The sequence below is a fragment of the Diaphorina citri genome, unplaced genomic scaffold (genome assembly GCF_000475195.1).
Source record: "Diaphorina citri unplaced genomic scaffold, Diaci psyllid genome assembly version 1.1 scaffold1835, whole genome shotgun sequence".
Taxonomy (NCBI): domain Eukaryota; kingdom Metazoa; phylum Arthropoda; class Insecta; order Hemiptera; family Psyllidae; genus Diaphorina; species Diaphorina citri.
The window spans coordinates 22026-43503 of record NW_007379261.1 but is presented as its reverse complement, the minus strand read 5'-3'; the positions used below and the strand labels follow the sequence as shown (position 1 = coordinate 43503).

At 37.1% G+C, this 21478-nt stretch overlaps 2 protein-coding genes across 6 annotated transcripts in view; one reads left to right on the top strand and one right to left on the bottom strand.

Moving 5' to 3' along the window:
- Positions 1-19416, bottom strand: part of LOC103517402 (pyruvate kinase-like) — a 29122-nt gene extending 9706 nt beyond the window's left edge. The window contains exons 1-3 of the mRNA XM_026829516.1: positions 19293-19416; positions 18280-18408; positions 1046-1223 (exon numbers count right to left, since the gene is read on the bottom strand). Coding sequence (XP_026685317.1) covers positions 1046-1223; positions 18280-18408; positions 19293-19316 — 331 coding nt within the window. The 5' untranslated portion in view covers positions 19317-19416. The remainder of the gene's footprint in view (positions 1-1045; positions 1224-18279; positions 18409-19292) is intronic.
- On the top strand, positions 85-6817 carry LOC103517400 (protein sarah). 5 transcript variants are annotated; one of them, XM_026829514.1, is made up of 4 exons: positions 85-348; positions 5274-5468; positions 5569-5960; positions 6116-6817. In XM_026829514.1, exons 3-4 carry the CDS (start codon positions 5845-5847, stop codon positions 6639-6641), a joined length of 642 nt encoding a protein of 213 aa, XP_026685315.1. In that variant the 5' UTR covers positions 85-348; positions 5274-5468; positions 5569-5844; the 3' UTR covers positions 6642-6817. The 5 variants fall into 5 exon arrangements, with proteins under 5 accessions (XP_026685315.1, XP_017302928.1, XP_026685314.1 ...); XM_017447439.2 differs by lacking the exon at positions 85-348 and adding an exon at positions 353-456; XM_026829513.1 differs by lacking the exon at positions 85-348 and adding an exon at positions 3360-3617.
- Positions 19417-21478: the final 2062 nt, after the last annotated feature.

Here is a 21478-nt window from a genome sequence, read left to right as displayed (position 1 = left end):
TTTTTTTACTTTTTGATTGTTAATGATTTCCTCATATCTTTTTATTTGTTAATGATTGTTACTTAATGATTTCCTCATATTTATTAGAGTGTTTCTTTGGTCTTTAAAGTGTTCTTTGAGATCTATCTTGGCACATCTTTACACATTTTTTTCACATTCTCAAGTTGTTAAACCTGATTTCTACATTGGTACCTCTCCGTTTGACCTAGAGATAAATGAGAACTTGTAGCAAATAGCACTCAGCTGTACTGTTTCATTTTGTTATTTATACATATTGTTCATTTTGTTATTGATACAAATTGTTCATTTTGTTATTGTTACAATTGTCATCCTCAAGGAGGCACTTGAGTGAGTGATATTATTTTCTGTTTTGATAGCTGATAATGGTGTTTTTGTAGGAAATAGGAAGTGTGTTTGTTTAGGATTGGATTGATACACCCATAGGTAGTTTTAATGGTAGATATTTTGACAGTAATACTACTTCGATATTGTTTTGTCTGTAATGACTAATGAAATTGTTCAATGAAGACAGTCAGACATATAATGCCAATAACAAATTTCAACACTGATGATTCTAATGAATTCTAATGATTCTAATGAATCATCAGTTCATCAGTGATGGTCTGAAAGTGTATCGACTGACATGTGTACACGTCGTACCTACCTTAATGTCACCTCACTATTATTTTCTTCTGGAATTTTATCTACTTGAATTTTGAATTAAAAGAGGTGGTCTAGAAAACTGTAAACTGTGGATGTCCAACTAAAGCACTGTTCTAGGGTTGTTGTATTAAGTTGTTAAACCCTTTTGTACTAGGGTTATGTATTGTATTAAATTGTTAAACCCATAAAATATACGAGACCTTGTTTAGACTGCTGATGCTGGGGTAGTAAAGGGACTTTTCAGTCTCATTCGAGCAGGATAAACAAGGTACAATTCTATTGTATTCTACTAATATTGAAAGAGGGGCTCTGGAAACCTGCAATGGAACTTCGCATTCTCAGCTCGATGTCTGACTAAAGCACTACTTGTTGCACTACTTACCAGTTTCAATGATTTTCTCCAGCATGTCCACAGCGACAGAGGCAGGTCCTATCGTGCAGATAATACCGGTAAGACGGACATAGGAGGATTTGTTGTCAATGTCCAGGCCACACAGATGATCCACGAATGTGTTGGCGGCCAGAGCGCGCAGCTGGGAGGGGGGAACATAGCCATCGACCTGCGGAACAAAGAAGAACATGGGAAGCATTGGAGTCAATGGGTAACTTATGAGGAGAATTAAATAGCGTGAAAAATAGACCTTTTAAAAAGTTTAATATATCTGTATAACTGCTAAATTGTGGGTAACTTGTTGCCGAAGGAAGGGTAAAGCCGATGTCGTAGATAGGTATCCCAACTAGCTTTTTTTGATCCATACTCTCTCAGTTGATTGATCAAAAAGAGCTTTTTGGCTCCAAATGCGGATTCTGTCACCAACATAAATGTTTCAATTGACATGAGGAGGGGGAGAGGGGAAGAGGGGGAGAGAGAGAGAGAGAGAGAGAGAGAGAGAGAGGAGAAAGAGAGACTGTAAAGAGGGGGCCTACTTAAAAAGTGAAGTGTATCAAATAGCAATGTCATGAAGTGAGGCATGCCATGACATGAATAATAATCCCGTTTCAATAAACCGGTAATTCATGTCAATCAGTTGAAATGTCGGGAATGAGGTGAAACAGATTTTCAATCAGGTGGGAATGAGAGTTTACCTACTTAGGCAAGGTCACAGATAAATACATACATACATAGTTGTATACTAAGTAACACTATTTTCATTTCCATTCGTTTGTATGTCAAGTATGTACCATGTACCATTTAATAATGATTTAATATAGATTCCCAAAAAGGCTTTTTTTTTGTATTGATGAATACAAATCACATTTCAGAAGGGGAAAAAACCCCCAAGTGTTAAAACTTTGATGGGGATTGACTACAATACATGGACAATACAGATAATAGCCCCAGTAGCCTAATGGAAGTAAAAAGGAAGTCAGCCTAATGTGATCACCCCCATGTGTATGTACATTGGGTATTTGTAAAAGCCTGATAATTTGACGGCATCAGAAACATATCTGAGAACATCTGAGACTTCATTGAAGTCTTTGAAATGACCATTCTCTCTTCCTCCTATGTCTTTTGTGAAAATGTTCAACATTAATTAATTTTCATAGATCATCAAGTTCAAAGATCAAAATCCAAAATAGAAACACCCAAGATACAGTAGACGTCCCCAAAATTCCCCCCCCCCCCCCCCCCCCTCCCATTCACGCGTCCCACAGAACCCGCCTTGGGGTAGGAACTAAAATACACACCGACCGGTCCCTTTATAATATCCACAGTACCAGACAAACCTAACTATCCCTCCCCTTAAATTTCTTCATTCCTACCTCCCCTCCAAAATAACTTCTCCTACTCTCCTCTCACATAACTTCCTCCCAAATACAACCTCCATTCCCGACAAAAGAAGCTCCATAAACACCACCCCTCCCTCCCAGAACTACCCCCAACCTCATACCTACGTCATCACCAGTCATTGATTTTTCTCCCACCCCAAAATCTCCTTGTTCCCCTCCTTTAACTCTCTCCGTCCCATCCAACTACCTTGGAACTCGCCAAGTCCCCACCCCGCATTCCTGAAATATACCCTCCACTTTGTGTGCCTTTATAAATCCGTCATCTCACAGTGTTCCAATAAACTATGATTCAACCTTCAATACCTTTAGCGGCTCAAGTTTAGCCTCCATTAACTTCTAAAATAACCCCCCAAATCACCCTCGAAAAATCATCTTCTGCCCCCAAAAAGAATACCACCCATTTTTCTGTACCTTCTTTCTCCTCTTACCACCTTCTGTACACCTACACACACTAGCGACTGCCTTCAAATTTTATTAGAAACTGCTTCTAGGCCTTTGCCCCTCCATTGTCCTGAAAAATTACCACCCAAATTCTGTATCTCCTACCCAATTTGCGCTGTATGTATTTCCTACCCAATCACCCTAAAAAAAAATACCGTTCCCTTCCTATACCCTTGCCCCTCTCCCCCCAATAAAAAAAATCCCCCGTACTTTTTTACCCCTCTGTCGTTCTACCACCCCACTTATTCCCCCCTCCTCTTCTTTACCCGGGTGAGTACGAAAATAATGAAAAATAACTTTCTCTCTCTCTCTCCGCATGCACGAATGTATTTTTCCCCCATTATTATTCTTTTTTCCCCACTTTCTTTTGTTCCCTCTCCCATTATTCGTTCTGTCCCCGGTTATTCCGCGCACCACAAAAACATTCGTTTTTCTCTCCCTCCTCCCCCCTCGGTAAAAGTGCAACCTTCGCCGTCAGTCGCGCGAGAGAAGGCAAGAGGGAATTCCCCGTAGATTTTTCACTTTTTGGGATTTCGGGCGACCGAGTGGAAATTTCAGTCCAGTTTTAAAAATAGTCCACGCCGCTCTGGAACAAAAATAGTCTGTTTGGAGGAGAGATTTGACGGGACCTCTTTTAGCTCAAGAAGACAGGATTTGATATCAGTTCGAGAGATCTCCCGCCGAAAATAAGGGGATTATCAGCTTTGCCTGAAGATAAACATGTAAGTAAATCTATTTTGCGTTATTTTTGAAAATGTACTCAGTTCGAGAGATCTCCCGCCGAAAATAAGGGGATTATCAGCTTTGCCTGAAGATAAACATGTAAGTAAATCTATTTTGCGTTATTTCAAATTCAAGTTTTTCCTTACTTTTTGAAAATGTATGATTTTTTTTTTCTTTTTTAATATTTTCAAAATGAATTTGAAATACTTGAAATATATCTAGATAATTTATTTATAAATGTATCCTACTACATTTCAACATAATGAAGTATCTATAGAAATTTTCCGAAAAACAAAACTTGTAGGTAGATTTAGTTGACATTGATAAATGTAGATAAAAGAATAACAATGTTGTGGGTCCACAAATAAAATATGCTATCTCCAGCTTTCAACTTGAAATATATAAATGTTCTGCTATTTTAATAAAAATTTTGGACTCTCCATTTAGGGACATTTTACACACTGTCATTTTCATTCAAGAACTTTTCTTTTCTATTCTATAAAATACTGACTAGGTATTAGGTACTTCATAGTTGAGTCATGCTTTGAATTTAAATTTAAATTGTTCAAATAAATAACAAGAACCTGCGTTTAAGTATAATATGATTAGTTGATTAGCCTTATCATATAGTTTAATGGAATAATAAAAATTTAACATTAAGGAGAACAAGAAGCTAGAAATTTATTCATTTGAAGTTGTAGTTGTTTTTAGGAGGTTTGATAGAGGGAACTGTAACTACAAACGAAACTAATCTGGTTAGGATAAAATACCCTCCCCATTTGGGAATCGAACACGCGACCTACCAATATTGTCCTTAAAATCCCAGATATTCACACACGAAAACCAGCTTAAGGACCACTAATATCCCGTCGAAATCCCCGGAATTCACAAGCAAAAACCGCCTTAAGGTCCACTAAAGTGACCTAAAACAAACCCATTCTTGCTCCCATTAAAATTCGCACAAAACGGCTGTCTATTTGGAGACAGCAATAGCTCGGTGACAGTTGAACTTGAGACCACTAACTGAGGACCCAGGACCCATTGAACTGATTAAAGTGATAAGAGTAGACATAGGGGGAAAGAAATTAAGAGGGAGGAGGAGGGAGAGGGAGGGAGGGAGAGGGAGGGAGGGAGAGAGAAAGGGAAAGAAAGAATAAAGGTTTCATTGTGACTTAAAATCAACAATTATTTAAAATTAATTGGGACCATTAGTCCAGAAATCAATGGCCAAACGGACAACTCAATAAGAAATAAAGGCAAATTGGCGATAAGAAAATACATTACTCACCATTCTTTTGTTTGCATGAAGAAATGAGTTAGAACAAGTACCTAACTATCTATCTAGCTAGTTGACTCACACATGAAGGAAAATCCCAAGTTAAATTTCCTCTGATATTAACCTTTTCTCTTCTGTTCCTGTTCACAGATTACTGATTCAAATTGTCCAAGACCGGCCTAAAAGAAACTGGGAATACAAAGCAGCAAATTGGCGATAAGAAAATACATTACTCACCATTCTTTTGTTTGCATGAAGAAATGAGTTAGAACAAGTACCTAACTATCTATCTATCTAGCTAGTTGACTCACACATCAAGGAAAATCCCAAGTCAAATTTCCTCTGATATTAACCTTTTCTCTTCTGTTCCTGTTCACAGATTACTAATTCAAATTGTCCAAGACCGGCCTAAAAGAAACTGGGAATACAAAGCAAGGTTCAGTCGGAAAGCACCTACTGGAAGCACAGGGTATCATATCTACAAGGGTCCCAGATCGGAAACAGAGAAAAGCTGACCATACAACTGACTACAGGAGATCTCTCAAGCTTTAAAAGCTGAGATAAACAAACAAATGTATCATATCTACAAGGGTCCCAGATCGGAAACAGAGAAAAGCTGACCATACAACTGACTACAGGAGATCTCTCAAGCTTTAAAAGCTTAGATAAACAAGCAAACAATCCATTCCCCGGACACCATCTTTTCAGATACCAAGAGGTATCTTCTGGGAGCAGAAAAGGAAAAGACATTTGAGAAGAAAACACGTCTAAATCTCACGTCAACAACTACCTAATAAAACCAAACTTCACACAAGAAACAATCCCCTAATAAGCAACACCTAACAAAACTTCACGGAGAAAATCAATCCCCTCTAAATCAATACTTTCCCACCCACGTCCCCCACCCAGCCGTCAAAATTAAACCCCTCAACTCCCAATCCCCTCACAGCATGGAGGAGGACGAGGATGATCACAAGATGATCATCAACGCCATCGACAATCTCAAGGATACAGGAGACATGGGTGACTCTCTGGACGATCTTATCAACGATGAGCAACTTCCAAAATCTCTTATTATTACCAATTTGAACCCCGACCTCTTCAAAGACGACGCTCTCAAGGAACAAATAGAAACCCTCCTGTCCCAGTTCGGCAAACCCAAATCGTTCCAATATCTGAAAAGTTTCCGACGCATGCGCGTGAATATGAGCAACTTCCAAAATCTCTTATTATTACCAATTTGAACCCCGACCTCTTCAAAGACGACGCTCTCAAGGAACAAATAGAAACCCTTCTGTCCCAGTTCGGCAAACCCAAATCGTTCCAATATCTGAAAAGTTTCCGACGCATGCGCGTGAACTACGAATCCTCGGCGGCCGCTGCTAAAGCTCGCATTAACCTCCACCAGAGTGTGTTCGCGTCGAGTAAGATAAACGTCTACTTCGTACAGCCTATGACACCGTTTGATTCGGCCGACCAACACCTGCAGCCTCCGGCCCCGACCAAACAGTTCCTCATCTCCCCACCCTCCTCGCCGCCTGTCGGGTGGGAGCCCCGCCCTGAGAGTGAGCCACTGGTCAACTACGACCTCCTGGCGGCCATAGCTAGTCTGACACCCGGCCTCAGCCATGAGCTGCATGCACCATCTGAGAGTCAGCCGGGGATTGTAGTGCATGTATGTGAGGATGGGGCCATGGTGGGCACTAAACGAATCATGCAGACGGCCTGTCCCCCGACAAAACCCTAAAGTGGAGACAATTTTAGGAAGGAAAACGGGAGAGATAGGGAGCTAAGTGGAAACTTGAATAATTGAGTCATGTTTAAGGTCAAATTCATACTTGTGGAAAAAATTCTCTTAGGACTGTCATTATTGGGGGAAAAATTTGTCTCACATTGTGGCTCAGAACAGGATTAGACCCAAAATTTTTAAATCAAATCAATAAGGAAAGTTCTGAAGGAAAAGAATTTATTGATGGTCAAGTTGCTTAGCTCTGAATTCTCCCCCTGAATTTGTCTGGGGGTCATTTCATGAAGGTGAACTCTGTGCTTTTATTTTTTGCACATGTTTTGTATCCAACAAATACAAGAAAAACTGTCTCGGCCGTTATTACTGATAAGAACTGTTACGTCTTAGCTGATCCGGTGTTTAGGTAAAGATTTCAGGTCTCACTGTTGGTGTCTCTCTGGTTTTCGTGTGTGAATATCTGGGATTTTAAGGACAATATTGGATTGTGTTAGATTTCAAATCTTGAGAAGTAGCTTCTGTTGTTTTTAAATCTTAAAAGTTCTTGTTTTGTGTTTGAAAAGTGAGCTTTAAGGAGCAGCTATGATAATATTCCTTCTTCTCAACGTCCTTAGGTATACGGTCAGCAAGGTAAGAATTCAACAATAATTCTTGAATCTAAGGCCAGACACTATCAGGTAGACCTGACAGGTACGGCTGAAAAGGTCTGTCTGTCAGGTCTAACTTATAACTGATGCGCACACACACTATCAGGTAGACCTGATCAGTGGCTAGCCTAAGTAAAGAACAAACCTCAATGTATCTAGAACAATAAAAAAAATACACAAATACTATGTAGCCCCTTTAAGCTCTGTACTTTGTCATGTTATAAGTTATAAGTACATATATCTAAGTGCCTATACTCTAACAATGAAACTAGGTAATAACTAATCAAGTACGCAACTAGGTGTGTACTGTGTAAAATTATCGACATTCAAAGTCATTTCTAAAGGTTTATCAATAACAAGGAAGCTAACTGCTAGCGCATTGATTAATACATACCTAATACCTATTTGAGTTTGGTCTTCTTTTGCTCTAAGGAGTCTAAGGTATTTTGAGGAACGCAAGCTCCCGGACTATTAAATTTTTCTCTCAAATTTAGTAACTTTTCTACCGGTTGGCAATCCTGCATTCGTATAATATTCAAATTTTATAACCTCAAAAAATTCAAATTGAAATTTTTTTAATCAACAAGTTGAGTTGATTTGGACAGAAGTGGTTCTGTAATCAATTCTTATTTAATTAAAATTTCGACATTAATTGCCGATTTTAAAGGAAATCCGTGTTTTATTTTAAATATCCAACGTATTTAATTCATCTGAACAATGGAGGTAAGACATTTTTGCTGATTTTTTTTGGTAGTAATGACTAGTTTCTGCTGACTACTTTTGCCATTGGGAAGTTCTTGGGTTGTACTGTCTGACATTGCTTGACCTTTTTTGCAATCAGGACTACTACTCCTTGACCGGGTTCATTGGCATTAAACTTCTAATATTACACCTTTCCTATGCAATCCTGGTCATGAATTCCTCATTATTAGACACCTACTTATGCTCTTTTTCTTAAATTCTCTGAACTAAACTGGGTCTTTCACTGCCCAGGATTTGACACTTGGCAAAAATGAGGTGCCTCAGCCTTCCTCTGTGTAAAATGAAATTAGTACCTAGATTCCCCTCATCTATGCTTATTGAAAGTTATTAAAAGAAAGTAAGGTACTTACCCATAACAATCAGAGACTTTGTTGTTTGTCCTATACTTATTCCAGTAGTTTTGTTTAAAAAAAAAAAAAAAAAAAAAAAAAAAAAAATCTACCCAAGTACCTACTTTTAATTGGAAATTGGATAAAGATTAAGACTCCCTAAATTTGCCACTGAGGCAAATGGGTAGTCAAGAATGTTAAGAGAGTATGAATGTAGTACTTAAGGTACCCACTACTCAACCCTAACTGGGTACCTTCTTTATTAGTGTGGCCTTGATAGGTATTCAAAATTTCAAATCCATAACAAGTAGGTACCTAGGTAGGTATCCCTTATCTTCTCATATGAATGTTTAATTCAAAATTTTAAATGATACACAACACATATTTATTTATATCAAATATTGTGTTTTCATTTTAGGGAAGTACCTACATAAGTATGTAGGTACTTACCTACCTCAAAAATTTATAGCAGAAAAAAAAGCTTCATTTTTGGAGGGGTGAAATATAAATACCTAATTTAACAGGGTACTAGTACTTAGATATGATAATAATCTGCCAAAAATCCAAGTGAATTAGGTTTTAATGTCCACTCACACTTGTCTGTCATGGATATATTTTGCTACCTTATATCTATAGCTTGTTCCATATTCTCTATTTTACAATGTACCTATCAAATGCATGACAGCATACTTATACAGCACAGATACAGTTTGTTGATGGACTTTAACTGTGCTGGATAACTATTTTACAATGTACCTATCAAATGCATGACAGCATACTTATACAGCACAGATACAGTTTGTTGATGGACTTTAACTGTGCTGGATATGTGTTCTGTTGTACGTACATTTGTTCCAGAACGGAAGTTCTTAATACGGAACAAGCTTGACATAAGGTGACAGAATGTATCAGAGTTGGATAAATGTATGTGAACCTTCACATTATTTGGAAGATACAGGATACACGGAGGAAGTGTGTGTGGACCTTTACCTACATTACATTATCTAGCAGATACAACATAGGTACACAAATACTGAAGTTGATAAAGACACAGAAAGTATAGTTACCATCTGGAAAGCAAAAAAGCCAAAAACAGGTTGTAGTACCTAAGTACTGAAGCAAGTACATATTTTGCTTTTCAGTAGCATAACTGCCAGTGCCACTACCAAGTTCCCTTGAGATTTCAAGTGTTTACTGACTTTATAAGCAAAGAAGAGATGTCAAATCAATGACCTGGGGAGTCAAAGATTTAGAACTGGAATAAGTATAGGACAAACAACAAAGTCTCTGATTGTTATGGGTAAGTACCTTACTTTCTTTTAATAACTTTCAATAAGCATAGATGAGGGGAATCTAGGTACTAATTTCATTTTACACAGAGGAAGGCTGAGGCACCTCATTTTTGCCAAGTGTCAAATCCTGGGCAGTGAAAGACCCAGTTTAGTTCAGAGAATTTAAGAAAAAGAGCATAAGTAGGTGTCTAATAATGAGGAATTCATGACCAGGATTGCATAGGAAAGGTGTAATATTAGAAGTTTAATGCCAATGAACCCGGTCAAGGAGTAGTGGCCCGGGTTGTTAATTTTTTAGTCGTCTTTTTATTTTCCTATTTGATTGGACTCCCCTTGATTTCGACCGCCCCTGTGATCACATTTGCCCAACCTAATAACTGACTGCTGACAACTACCTACATCTGAAAAGATTTGAGTTTTTGAGTACCCTATAGCTAGGTGCCTAGATAACATCAGGAACTTGTCAGTTTAGTGATTTTCTTTCCTGTTTACCGCTCAGTAATTCAGTTTCATTTTGTGATTAAAAGTAAATTATTAACAAAAAAAAAAAATATTTTTTTACGATTTATAAAAAATATTTATCAACTAGCATATAGGTACCTATACCTAGCTCTATATTCTTATTAATAAGATAAAGAATAGGTATTGTTCTTTTCATAACAATAATTGCCCTAAGTTTCTCTAGTTCCATATTTAACATTATATAAATTTATTTATTTTTCACAGTTGAATCAAGTGATAATTTGGACTTAATTAAGTAATTAAAATCGAAAGGACTTCTCTAATATTATGTTTGTGGACAGAGTTGTCTCGGTAAGTACAACTAGTAGTACCTATTACCTACAATAGATAAATAAATTATCTACTTACGTAGGTACTTACCTAATATTACCTATGTACCAGTAATAGCTATTTACCTATGAAGTTGTCACCAACTTACCTATGATGGAAGGTTCATATAATATCTACCTACCTACTTACCAAAATAGACGGAAAGGCCCCTTAATACGAAGCCAAAATTGGGTGCTTTAGTAGTTAGTAGTACCTACGTAGGTAAGTAATCATAGGAATATTAACCCGGCCTAATTTGCGAAAGCTCAAAGGACATCCTGTGCCCGGGAAAAAAATCATATCATAATAAACGCCCAACATGGTTTCAAGTTATGCAAAGTGCCATGCTTTTTGTTCCGCAGCTTTTGATGTTTTTAGTTTTTACAAGGTAACTACCTAACTTACAGGCTACATTATGCTACATACAAGCTCAAAAGCTTTATTTTACCCATGACTTTGGGATTTGTGATAATTTTTTAATGTAGGTACCTCCATACCTACGTATAGGTAATGGGTACAACTTTTACGAAATCGTTCTTATCAGTAGGTTAACAGCTTAGCTTTAGGAACATGCCTTATCAATTTAGGTAGTAGGTACCTACTTATTCCTCATTAGATGTTACCTATAGAATTATAGATATTATTTTTTTATCACTCTTATCAGGAGAGTACCTATTACCCAACTTATACCTACATGGGCCCTTAATTCAAATCTACTTGATTTACTTTAGGAACATGCCTTATCAATTTAGGTACCTACCTACTTATTCCTCATTAGATGTTACCTATAGAATTATAGATATTATTATTTTTTTTTTTTTTTTCACTCTTATCAGGAGAGTACCTATTACCCAACTTATACCTACATTATCTGTCCGTCTGTGGGCCCTTAATCCAAATCTACTTGATTTAAATCGACCTAATTTCGTTAGGTAAAAACCTGCCACTACCTCTACCTACTACCGCTCTAGGTTTTACAATTTTTACATCTAGGGATAACGGAATTAAAGCGACCTACTTTGAGGCGTTTTTCCTGCTACAATTATTTTTCTTGCAATGGCCACATTTTCTCACTATTTCCACAGTCCACGTAAAAACCTGCCACTACCTCTACCTACTACCGCTCTAGGTTTTACAATTTTTACATCTAGGGATAACGGAATTAAAGCGACCTACTTGAGGCGTTTTTCCTGCTACAATTATTTTTCTTGCAATGGCCACATTTTCTCACTATTTCCACAGTCCATCCTATGCAAGTTCACCAGATTAGCCCAAGCTTCAGCCAAATCACGCCGAATTCTTACGCCCAAATACGCCAAACTTACGCCACGCCTAGCCATCTCAGCTCGTAGTATGTCCCTGTCCAACAAAGTACGCAAGTTCCGTGTCACTTTTTACGCAAACTAAAATGCTTTTTCTGTACTTTTCACGCCAGAACGCAACAAAGTACGCAAGTTCCGTGTCACTTTTTACGCAAAAATGCTTTTTCTGTACTTTTTACGCAAAAATGTTTTTTCTGTACTTTTTACGCTGGAATTCAAACTTCATATAACGAAGGTTTCTGTGCATTTTACGCAAGCTTTATCAAAACTTTTCTGTCCCTTTTTACGCCTTCCTAAAGACCTAAAGCATTTTACGCAAGCTTTTTAAAATATTTCTGTAACTTTTTTTTTTTTACGAAATTGTAAACATTTCACGCCACCTTTGTAAACAATTTTTTGATCATTTGCACGCGAGCATTATCAAATATCGTAGGTAGGTTACCTATGTGAGCTATAGGTAGGTACTATTAATTTGACCTTACGTACTTTTCATCTGACTCGGTAAAATTATCGACATTCAAAGTCATTTCTAAAGGTTTATCAATAACAAGGAAGCTAACTGCTAGCGCATTGATTAATACATACCTAATGGTCCTAATACCTATTTGAGTTTGGTCTTCTTTTGCTAGGTATTTTGAGGAACGCAAGCTCCCGGACTATTAAATTTTTCTCTCAAATTTAGTAACTTTTCTACCGGTTGGCACGCCTGCATTCGTATAATATTCAAATTTTATAACCTCAAAAAATTCAAAATTTTTCACGCCACCTTTGTAAACAATTTTTTGATCATTTGCACGCGAGCATTATCAAATATCGTAGGTAGGTTACCTATGTGAGCTATAGTATAGGTAGGTACTATTAATTTGACCTTATACGTAGCGGTCAGCAAGGTAAGAATTCAACAATAATTCTTGAATCTAAGGCCAGACACTATCAGGTAGACCTGACAGGTACGGCTGAAAAGGTCCGTCTGTCAGGTCTAACTTATAACTGATGCGCACACACACTATCAGGTAGACCTGATCAGGTGTACCTGTCATCAGGTGTACCTGTCATCAGGTCTACCTGGTAGTGAGTGGCTAGCCTAAGTAAAGAACAAACCTCAATGTATCTAGAACAATAAAAAAATTACACAAATACTATGCAGCCCCTTTAAGCTCTGTACTTTGTCATGTTATAAGTACATAAAGTACATATATCTAAGTGCCTATACTCTAACAATGAAACTAGGTAATGAACTAATCAAGTACCTAACTAGGTGTGTACCGTGTACCTATCTGTTCGATTTTGGAAGATGGTAACAGGTATTGAACAACCTTGATAATTGAAACTGTCTTCTGAATAGTCACACTAGATAAGGACATCATAAGAAAGGTTGCATCAGTTGGTGAAATAAGAGTCAATGCTCTAAGAATTTCAAAATTTGTTAGAATGTAATTGAAACACTTTGAAACCATCACTGATGAACTGATGATTCATTAGAGCCATCAGTGTTGAAATTTTGTTATTGGCATTATATGTCTGACTGTTTTCATTGAACAATTTCATTACAGACAAAACAATATAGAAGTAGTATTACTGTCAAAATACCTACCAATAAAACTACCTATGGGTGTATCAATCCAATCCTAAACAAACACACTTACTGTTTCCTACAAAAACACCATTATCAGCTATCAAAACAGAAAATATCACTCACTCAAGTGCCTCCTTGAGGATGACAATTGTAACAACAATAACAAAATGAACAATTTGTAGCAATAACAAAATGAAACAGTACAGCTGAGTGGTGTTTGCTACAAGTTCTCATTTATCTCTAGGTCAAACGGAGATGTACCTATGTATGTAGAAATCAGGTTTAACAACTTGAGAATGTGAAAAAAATGTGTAAAGATGTGCCAAGATAGATCTCAAAGAACACTTAAAGACCAAAGAAACACTCTAATAAATATGAGGAAATCATTAACAATCATTAACAAATAAAAAGATATGAGGAAATCATTAACAATCAAAAAGTAAAAAAAAGTGCCAGTAAAAAAGTACTGGTGGTAATTTATTTATAACTTTTGTGTTATTTATTAATCAAAAAAGTTAATAAATAAATTCTTTGTTCCTTTAGGAACAGATTTTATTTTTTATTTAATGGATAGGAAAATCTTTAATTATTACCTTCTTATTTTGTTCAAATAAAAATTTCAATTTTATTTTAGAGTAAAAAAATATTTTTTTTGTACCTACCTACTTACTTATTATTGGTATTATTTCAGTAATTTTTCAAATGTTTTCTTCAGCTTTTCAAATTTGGCCAACTTGTTAACGTTTTTACTTTCCAATACGATAGTTAATTTTACTTTTTACTTTCTATTACAATAATTATTTTTACTTTCTATTATGATATATCAAGGATTATTGTTTTCAAAACAAAAACCATATGATGAGATATGGATTAGAACTTGAATGACGTCGGGACAGAGGTTGCCTGTATGTGTTAACTCAGAATGTATACTGGTGTGGTGTACCTTGATATGGTGAATGGTGTTATTCATATGCTAGAGACTATGTACATATGTATGTGTGTTTATGTATATGTATGTGAGACTATGTACATATCTATGTGTGTCTATATACATATGTACTGCACTGTACATTACATATGTACTACACTGTACATGCTGAGAATATCAAATGTGTTGCCGGAGGTATTCAGTCTGTGGGCACTGTTGGGATTTGGTGGGCCAGTGATGGTATGTAGTTTAATTTGGAGTTTCTGACTTGTTGCCAGAGGTATTCAGTCTGTGGGCACTGTTGGGATTTGGTGGGCCAGTGATGGTATGTAGTTTAATTTGGAGTTTCTGACTTGTGTGTTGTTTGTTATGTGAGTTTAGAATAGTATGTACCTTGTTTGTCCTGTCTGAATAGTAGTTTGGTGGTCTATTAAGTAATTTTGAGACACCAACTGCGAAGTGACCAGTCTTTCAATAGACTGCTTCTGTGGTTCATAAGCATGTCGTTTGAGAGCATTAAAGTTGGTGTCTCGAACTTGCACTTGTGTCAATTTTTTTTTGTATAGGGGGGGAGTGGGGGGCTTCCTACTTTTGAAACCGCTGAAAACTTGTCAACATGCTACTGTGTTAATGAAATATGCTGGATCTTGAGATTCTTAAGAACCCCTGGAAAGTTCTAAAATTTGAACTAGGTATTATAGGTACATACATACATACATTAGGTAAACATGAATGTGTTCATATAAATACTGTACAAACTTATGTACAACCATCTAAATAGGTAAATACTTATAGGTATTTACGGCATGTACTGTGATGGGACTTGGTAGACCTGTGCATGAGCCCTACAAGGCCCTACACTTGAATTTAGACCACGCTACGCCACTGCTTGTGTGTTGTTTGTTATGTGAGTTTAGAATATAGTATGTACCTTGTTTGTCCCGTCTGAATAGTAGTTTGGTGGTCTATTAAGTAATTTTGAGACACCTACTGCGAAGTGACCACAGTCTTTCAATAGACTGCTTCTGTAGTCCATAAGCATTAAAGTTTGTGTCTCAAATTACCTCACTCAGTTTTACTTTCAATTATTATTTTTTTTTTGATACCTACCTAGGTATTTTCCCTTTTTTTTACTCAAGACATGAAAAAGAGAACAGCGTCCCACTTTGATAACCGCTGAAAACTTGTCAACATGCTACTGTGTTAATGGAATATGCTGGATCTTGAGATTCTTAAGAACCCCTGGAAAGTTCTAAAATTTGAACTAGGTATAGGTACATACATACATTGGGTAAACATGAATATGTTCATATAAATACTGTACAAACATATGTACAACCATCTAAATAGGTAAATACTTAGGTATTTACAGAAGGTATTGAGTACAGTCATGGTATTAATTTTATTCATGTACATATAGGTACTGTATCATACGATGACGTCACTATAAGTTCAGGTTTCTGTGTTTTGCAAAATGTGTTTGAAGTGTACTGGGTGGGTAGTAAATGTGGTGCCTATTCATGTTTCAAAGATTTTTAAAGTGGGAGAAATTAAAATATGGTATTAATTTTATTCATGTACATATAGGTACTGTATCATACGATGACGTCACTATAAGTTCAGGTTTCTGTGTTTTGCAAAATGTAAAAGTTTGATTCATGTTTGAAGTGTACTGGGTGGTCTGGGTGGGTAGTAAATGTGGTGCCTATTCCAGGAGGAAAATGAGGTCATGTTTCAAAGATTTTTAAAGTGGGAGAAATTAAAACACCCTGTTGAATGTTTCTACATTTCTTGTTGAAATTAAACACCTTATTACTTTGAAGTTGATACTTTAATAATAATTATTATGAAAATAATATTGTAATATGTAGGTACCTACTACCTACCTAAAAAAAAGGCTAGCCTAGTTAGCTTGGAGGGTAGCGCTTCTGCCTCTTAAGCGCTAGGTCGCGTGTTCGATTTCCAAATGGGGAGGGTATTTTATCCTAACCAGACCTAACCAGATTAGTTTCGTTTGTAGTTTCAGTTCCCTCTATCAAACCTTCTAAAAACAACAACCACAACAACAACTTCAAATGAATAAATTTCTAGCTTCTTGTTCTCCTTAATGTTAAATTTTTATTATTCCATTAAACTATATGATGATAAGGCTAATCAACTAATCATATACTTAAACGCAGGTTCTTATTATTTATTTGAACAATTTAAATTTTAATTCAAAGCATGTGACTCATCCATGATGTACCTAATACTTAGTCACTCTAGTCTAGTCAGTCTTTTACATACATAGGTAAAGGTAAGGTATAAATTTAATATTTATAGAATAGAAAAGAAAGGGGAGTCCAATCAAATAGGAAAATAAAAAGACGACTAAAAAATTAACAACCCGGGCCGTGCCTTACAAAAAAAAACGGACCTAAAAGCAAAAGCGAACAAAATTACCGAGACTAAAATCAAAAAGTAAAAACTGACAAAATTGATGGTCCTAAACAACCTAGACTGACACAATTTTCAGCCCTTAAAAAATAAATAAAATAAAACAACCTGATAAAAACTGTCTCGGCCGTTATTACTGATAAGAACTGTTACGTCTTAGCTGATCCGGTGTTTAGGTAAAGATTTCAGGTCTCACTGTTGATGTCTCGTATAATGAATGGTTATTGTTTTTAAAAATATTATCACAAATAACCAGGACTGGCTTTATCAACCCACTAGGTGAGGACTTTTAGGGCTCATTGAGGTTTGACAGAGGGAACTGTAAGTACTGTAACGGCTAAGGTCTTATAGCCCCGAAAACGGAGAGAGGGAGAAAGTTAACCGTTCCTAGAATGAACCTTCAAAAAGTGTGGAAAGGGTAGTGCGAAGTCGTTCGTGGAAGAGGACGCTTCTGACTCTTTAGGCCAGTTCCCTCTTGTCATGAGTTTCACACAATTTTTTCGAATTCTTTATCAACCCACTAGGTGAGGACTTTTAGGGCTCATTGAGGTTTGACAGAGGGAACTGTAAGTACTGTAACGGCTAAGGTCTTATATCCCCGAAAACGGAGAGAGGGAGAAAGTTAACCGTTCCTAGAATGAACCTTCAAAAAGTGTGGAAAGGGTAGTGTGAAGTCGTTCATGGAAGAGGACGCTTTTAACTCTTTAGGCCAGTTCCCTCTTGTCATGAGTTTCACACAATTTTTTCGAATGTCCTGTAGGTAATGTAATTTATGTAATAATGGGACTGTTCCCACAACAGACGACAGGATTTCTTCGACCGACAACTGGGAACGGACCTTTATGGGTACAATTAAACAAAAAAATCAACATTACCTTCTTCGAGGGTGTCATTACATAAAACCAATTCACACTTTACAATTTGCACTTTATGTTTTTGTATTTGTCAGGTACAAAAACATGTGCAAAGTGCAAACAACAAAAGCACAGAGTTCACCTTCATGAAATGACCCCCAGACAAATTCAGGGGGAGAATTTAGAGCTAAGCAACTTGACTAACAAACTGTTCATGGTTTCATGAAATTCTTTTCCTTCAGAACTTTCCTCATTGATTTGATTTAAAAATTTTGGGTCTAATCCTGTTCTGAGCCACAATGTGAGACAAATTTCCCCCCAATAATTGAAGTCTTGCGTAAAAAGTGACACGGAACTTGCGTACTTTGTTGCGTTCTGGCGTGAAAAGTACAGAAAAAGCATTTTAGTTTGCGTAAAAAGTGACACGGAACTTGCGTACTTTGTTGCGTTCTGGCGTGAAAAGTACAGAAAAAGCATTTTAGTTTGCGTAAAAAGTGACACGGAACTTGCGTACTTTGTTGCGTTCTGGCGTGAAAAGTACAGAAAAAGCATTTTAGTTTGCGTAAAAAGTGACACGGAACTTGCGTACTTTGTTGCGTTCTGGCGTGAAAAGTACAGAAAAAGCATTTTAGTTTGCGTAAAAAGTGACACGGAACTTGCGTACTTTGTTGGACAGGGACATACTACGAGCTGAGATGGCTAGGCGTGGCGTAAGTTTGGCGTATTTGGGCGTAAGAATTCGGCGTGATTTGGCTGAAGCTTGGGCTAATCTGGTGAACTTGCATAGGGTGGACTGTGGAAATAGTGAGAAAATGTGGCCATTGCAAGAAAAATAATTGTAGCAGGAAAAACGCCTCAAAGTAGGTCGCTTTAATTCCGTTATCCCTAGATGTAAAAATTGTAAAACCTAGAGCGGTAGTAGGTAGAGGTAGTGGCAGGTTTTTACCTAACGAAATTAGGTCGATTTAAATCAAGTAGATTTGGATTAAGGGCCCACAGACGGACAGATAATGTAGGTATAAGTTGGGTAATAGGTACTCTCCTGATAAGAGTGATAAAAAAATAATATCTATAATTCTATAGGTAACATCTAATGAGGAATAAGTAGGTACCTACTACCTAAATTGATAAGGCATGTTCCTAAAGCTAAGCTGTTAACCTACTGATAAGAACGATTTCGTAAAAGTTGTACCCATTACCTATACGTAGGTATGGAGGTACCTACATTAAATTATCAGATTATCACAAATCCCAAAGTCATGGGTAAAATAAAGCTTTTAAAAACATCAAAAGCTGCGGAACAAAAAGCATGGCACTTTGCATAACTTGAAACAATGTTGGGCGTTTTATATGATATTATTTTTTTCCCGGGCACAGGATGTCCTTTGAGCTTTCGTAAATTAGGCCGGGTTAAAATTCCTATGATTACTTACCTACGTAGGTACTATACTAACTACTAAAGCACCTCATTTTTTGGCTTCGTATTAAGGGGCCTTTCCATCTCTTTTGGTAAGTAGGTAGGTAGATATTATGTGAACCTTCTATCATAGGTAAGTTGGTGACAACTTCATAGGTAAATAGCTATTACTGGTACATAGGTAATATTAGGTAAGTACCTACGTAAGTAGATAATTTATTTATTTATTGTAGGTAATAGGTATTACTAGTTGTACTTACCGAGACAACTCTGTCCACAAACATAATATTAGAGAAGTCCTTTCGATTTTAGTTACTTAATTAAGTCCAAATTATCACTTGATTGAACTGTGAAAAATAAATAAATTTAAATGATGTTAAATATGGAACTAGAGAAACTTATGACAATTATTGTTATGAAAAGAATAATACCTATTCTTTATCTTATTAATAAGTATAGAGCTAGGTATAGGTAGGTACCTATATGCTAGTTATACTGTTGATAAATATTTTTTATAAATCGTAAAAAAATATATATTTTTTTTTTATTAATAATAATTTACTTTTAATCACAAAATGAAACTGAATTACTGAGCGGTAAACAGGAAAGAAAATCACTAAACTGACAAGTTCCTGTTATCTAGGCACCTAGCTATAAGGTACTCAAAAACTCAAATCTTTTAAGATGTAGGTAGTTGTCAGTTATTAGTTATTAGGGTTGGGAGTCAACTAGCTAGATAGATAGTTAGGTACTTGTTCTAACTCATTTCTTCATGCAAACAAAAGAATGGTGAGTAATGTATTTTCTTATCGCCAATTTGCCTTTATTTCTTATTGAGTTGTCCGTTTGGCCATTGATTTCTGGGCTAATGGTCCCAATTAATTTTAAATAATGTTGATTCTTTCTTTCCCTTTCTCTCTCTCCCTCCCTCCCTCTCCCTCCTACTCCTCCTCCCTCTTAATTTCTTTCCCCCTATGTCTACTCTTATCACTTTAATGACTTTAATCAGTTCAATGGGTCCTCAGTTAGTGGTCTCAAGTGCAATTGTCACCGAGCTATTGCTGTCTCCAAATAGACAGCCGTTTTGTGCGAATTTTAATGGGAGCAAGAATGGGTTCGTTTTAGGTCACTTTAGTGGACCCTAAGGCGGTTTTTGCGTGTGAATTCCGGGGATTTCGACGGGATATTAGTGGTCCTTAAGCTGGTTTTCGTGTGTGAATATCTGGGATTTTAAGGACAATATTGGATTGTGTTAGATTTCAAATCTTGAGAAGTAGCTTCTGTTGTTTAGTTCTCATTTTGTGTTTGAAAAGTGAGCTTTAAGGAGCAGCTATGATAATATTCCTTCTTCTCAATGTCCTTAGGTAAGGTTGCCTTTTTCCCGGGGGGGGGGGGGAGAAAAAAACGAATGTTTGTGTGGTGCGCGGAATAACCGGGGACAGAACGAAAAATGGGAGAGAGAACAAAGAAAGTGGGGAAAAAAGAATAATAATGGGGGAAAAATACATTCGTGCATGCGGAGAGAGAGAGAAAGTTATTTTTCATCATTTTCGTACTCACCCGGGTAAAGAAGAGGAGGGGGGAATAAGTGGGGTGGTAGAACGACAGAGGGGTAAAAAAGTACGGGGGATATTTTTATTGGGGGGAGAGGGGCAAGGGTATAGGAAGGGGACGGTATTTTTTTAGGGTGATTGGGTAGGAAATACATACAGCGCAAATTGGGTAGGAGATACAGGATTTGGGTGGTAATTTTTCAGGACAATGGAGGAGCAAAGGCCTAGAGGCAGTTTCTAATTTGAAGGCAGTCGCTAGTCTGTGTAGGTGTACAGAAGGTGGTAAGAGGAGAAAGAAGGTACAGAAAAATGGGTAGTATTCTTTGGGGTGGATGGGCAGAAGATGATTTTTCGAGGGTGATTTGGAGGGTTATTTTAGAAGTTAATGGAGGCTAAACTTGAGCCGCTAAAGGTATTGAAGGTTGGATCATAGTTTATTGGAACACTGTGAGATGACGGATTTATAAAGGCACACAAAGTGGAGGGTATATTCAGGAAGGCGGGGTGGGGACTTGGCGAGTTCCAAGGTAGTTGGATGGGACGGAGAGAGATGAAGGAGGGGAACAAGGAGATTTTGGGGTGGGAGAAAAATCAATGACTGGTGATGACGTAGGTATGAGGTTGGGGGTAGTTCTGGGAGGGAGGGGTGGTGTTTATGGAGCTTCTTTTGTCGGGAATGGAGGTTGTATTTGGGAGGAAGTTATGTGAGAGGAGAGTAGGAGAAGTTATTTTGGAGGGGAGGTAGGAATGAAGAAATTTAAGGGGAGGGATAGTTAGGTTTGTCTGGTACTGTGGATATTATAAAGGGACCGGTCGGTGTGTATTTTAGTTCCTACCCCAAGGCGGGTTCTGTGGGACGCGTGAATGGGAGGGGGGGGGGGGGGGGGGGGGTT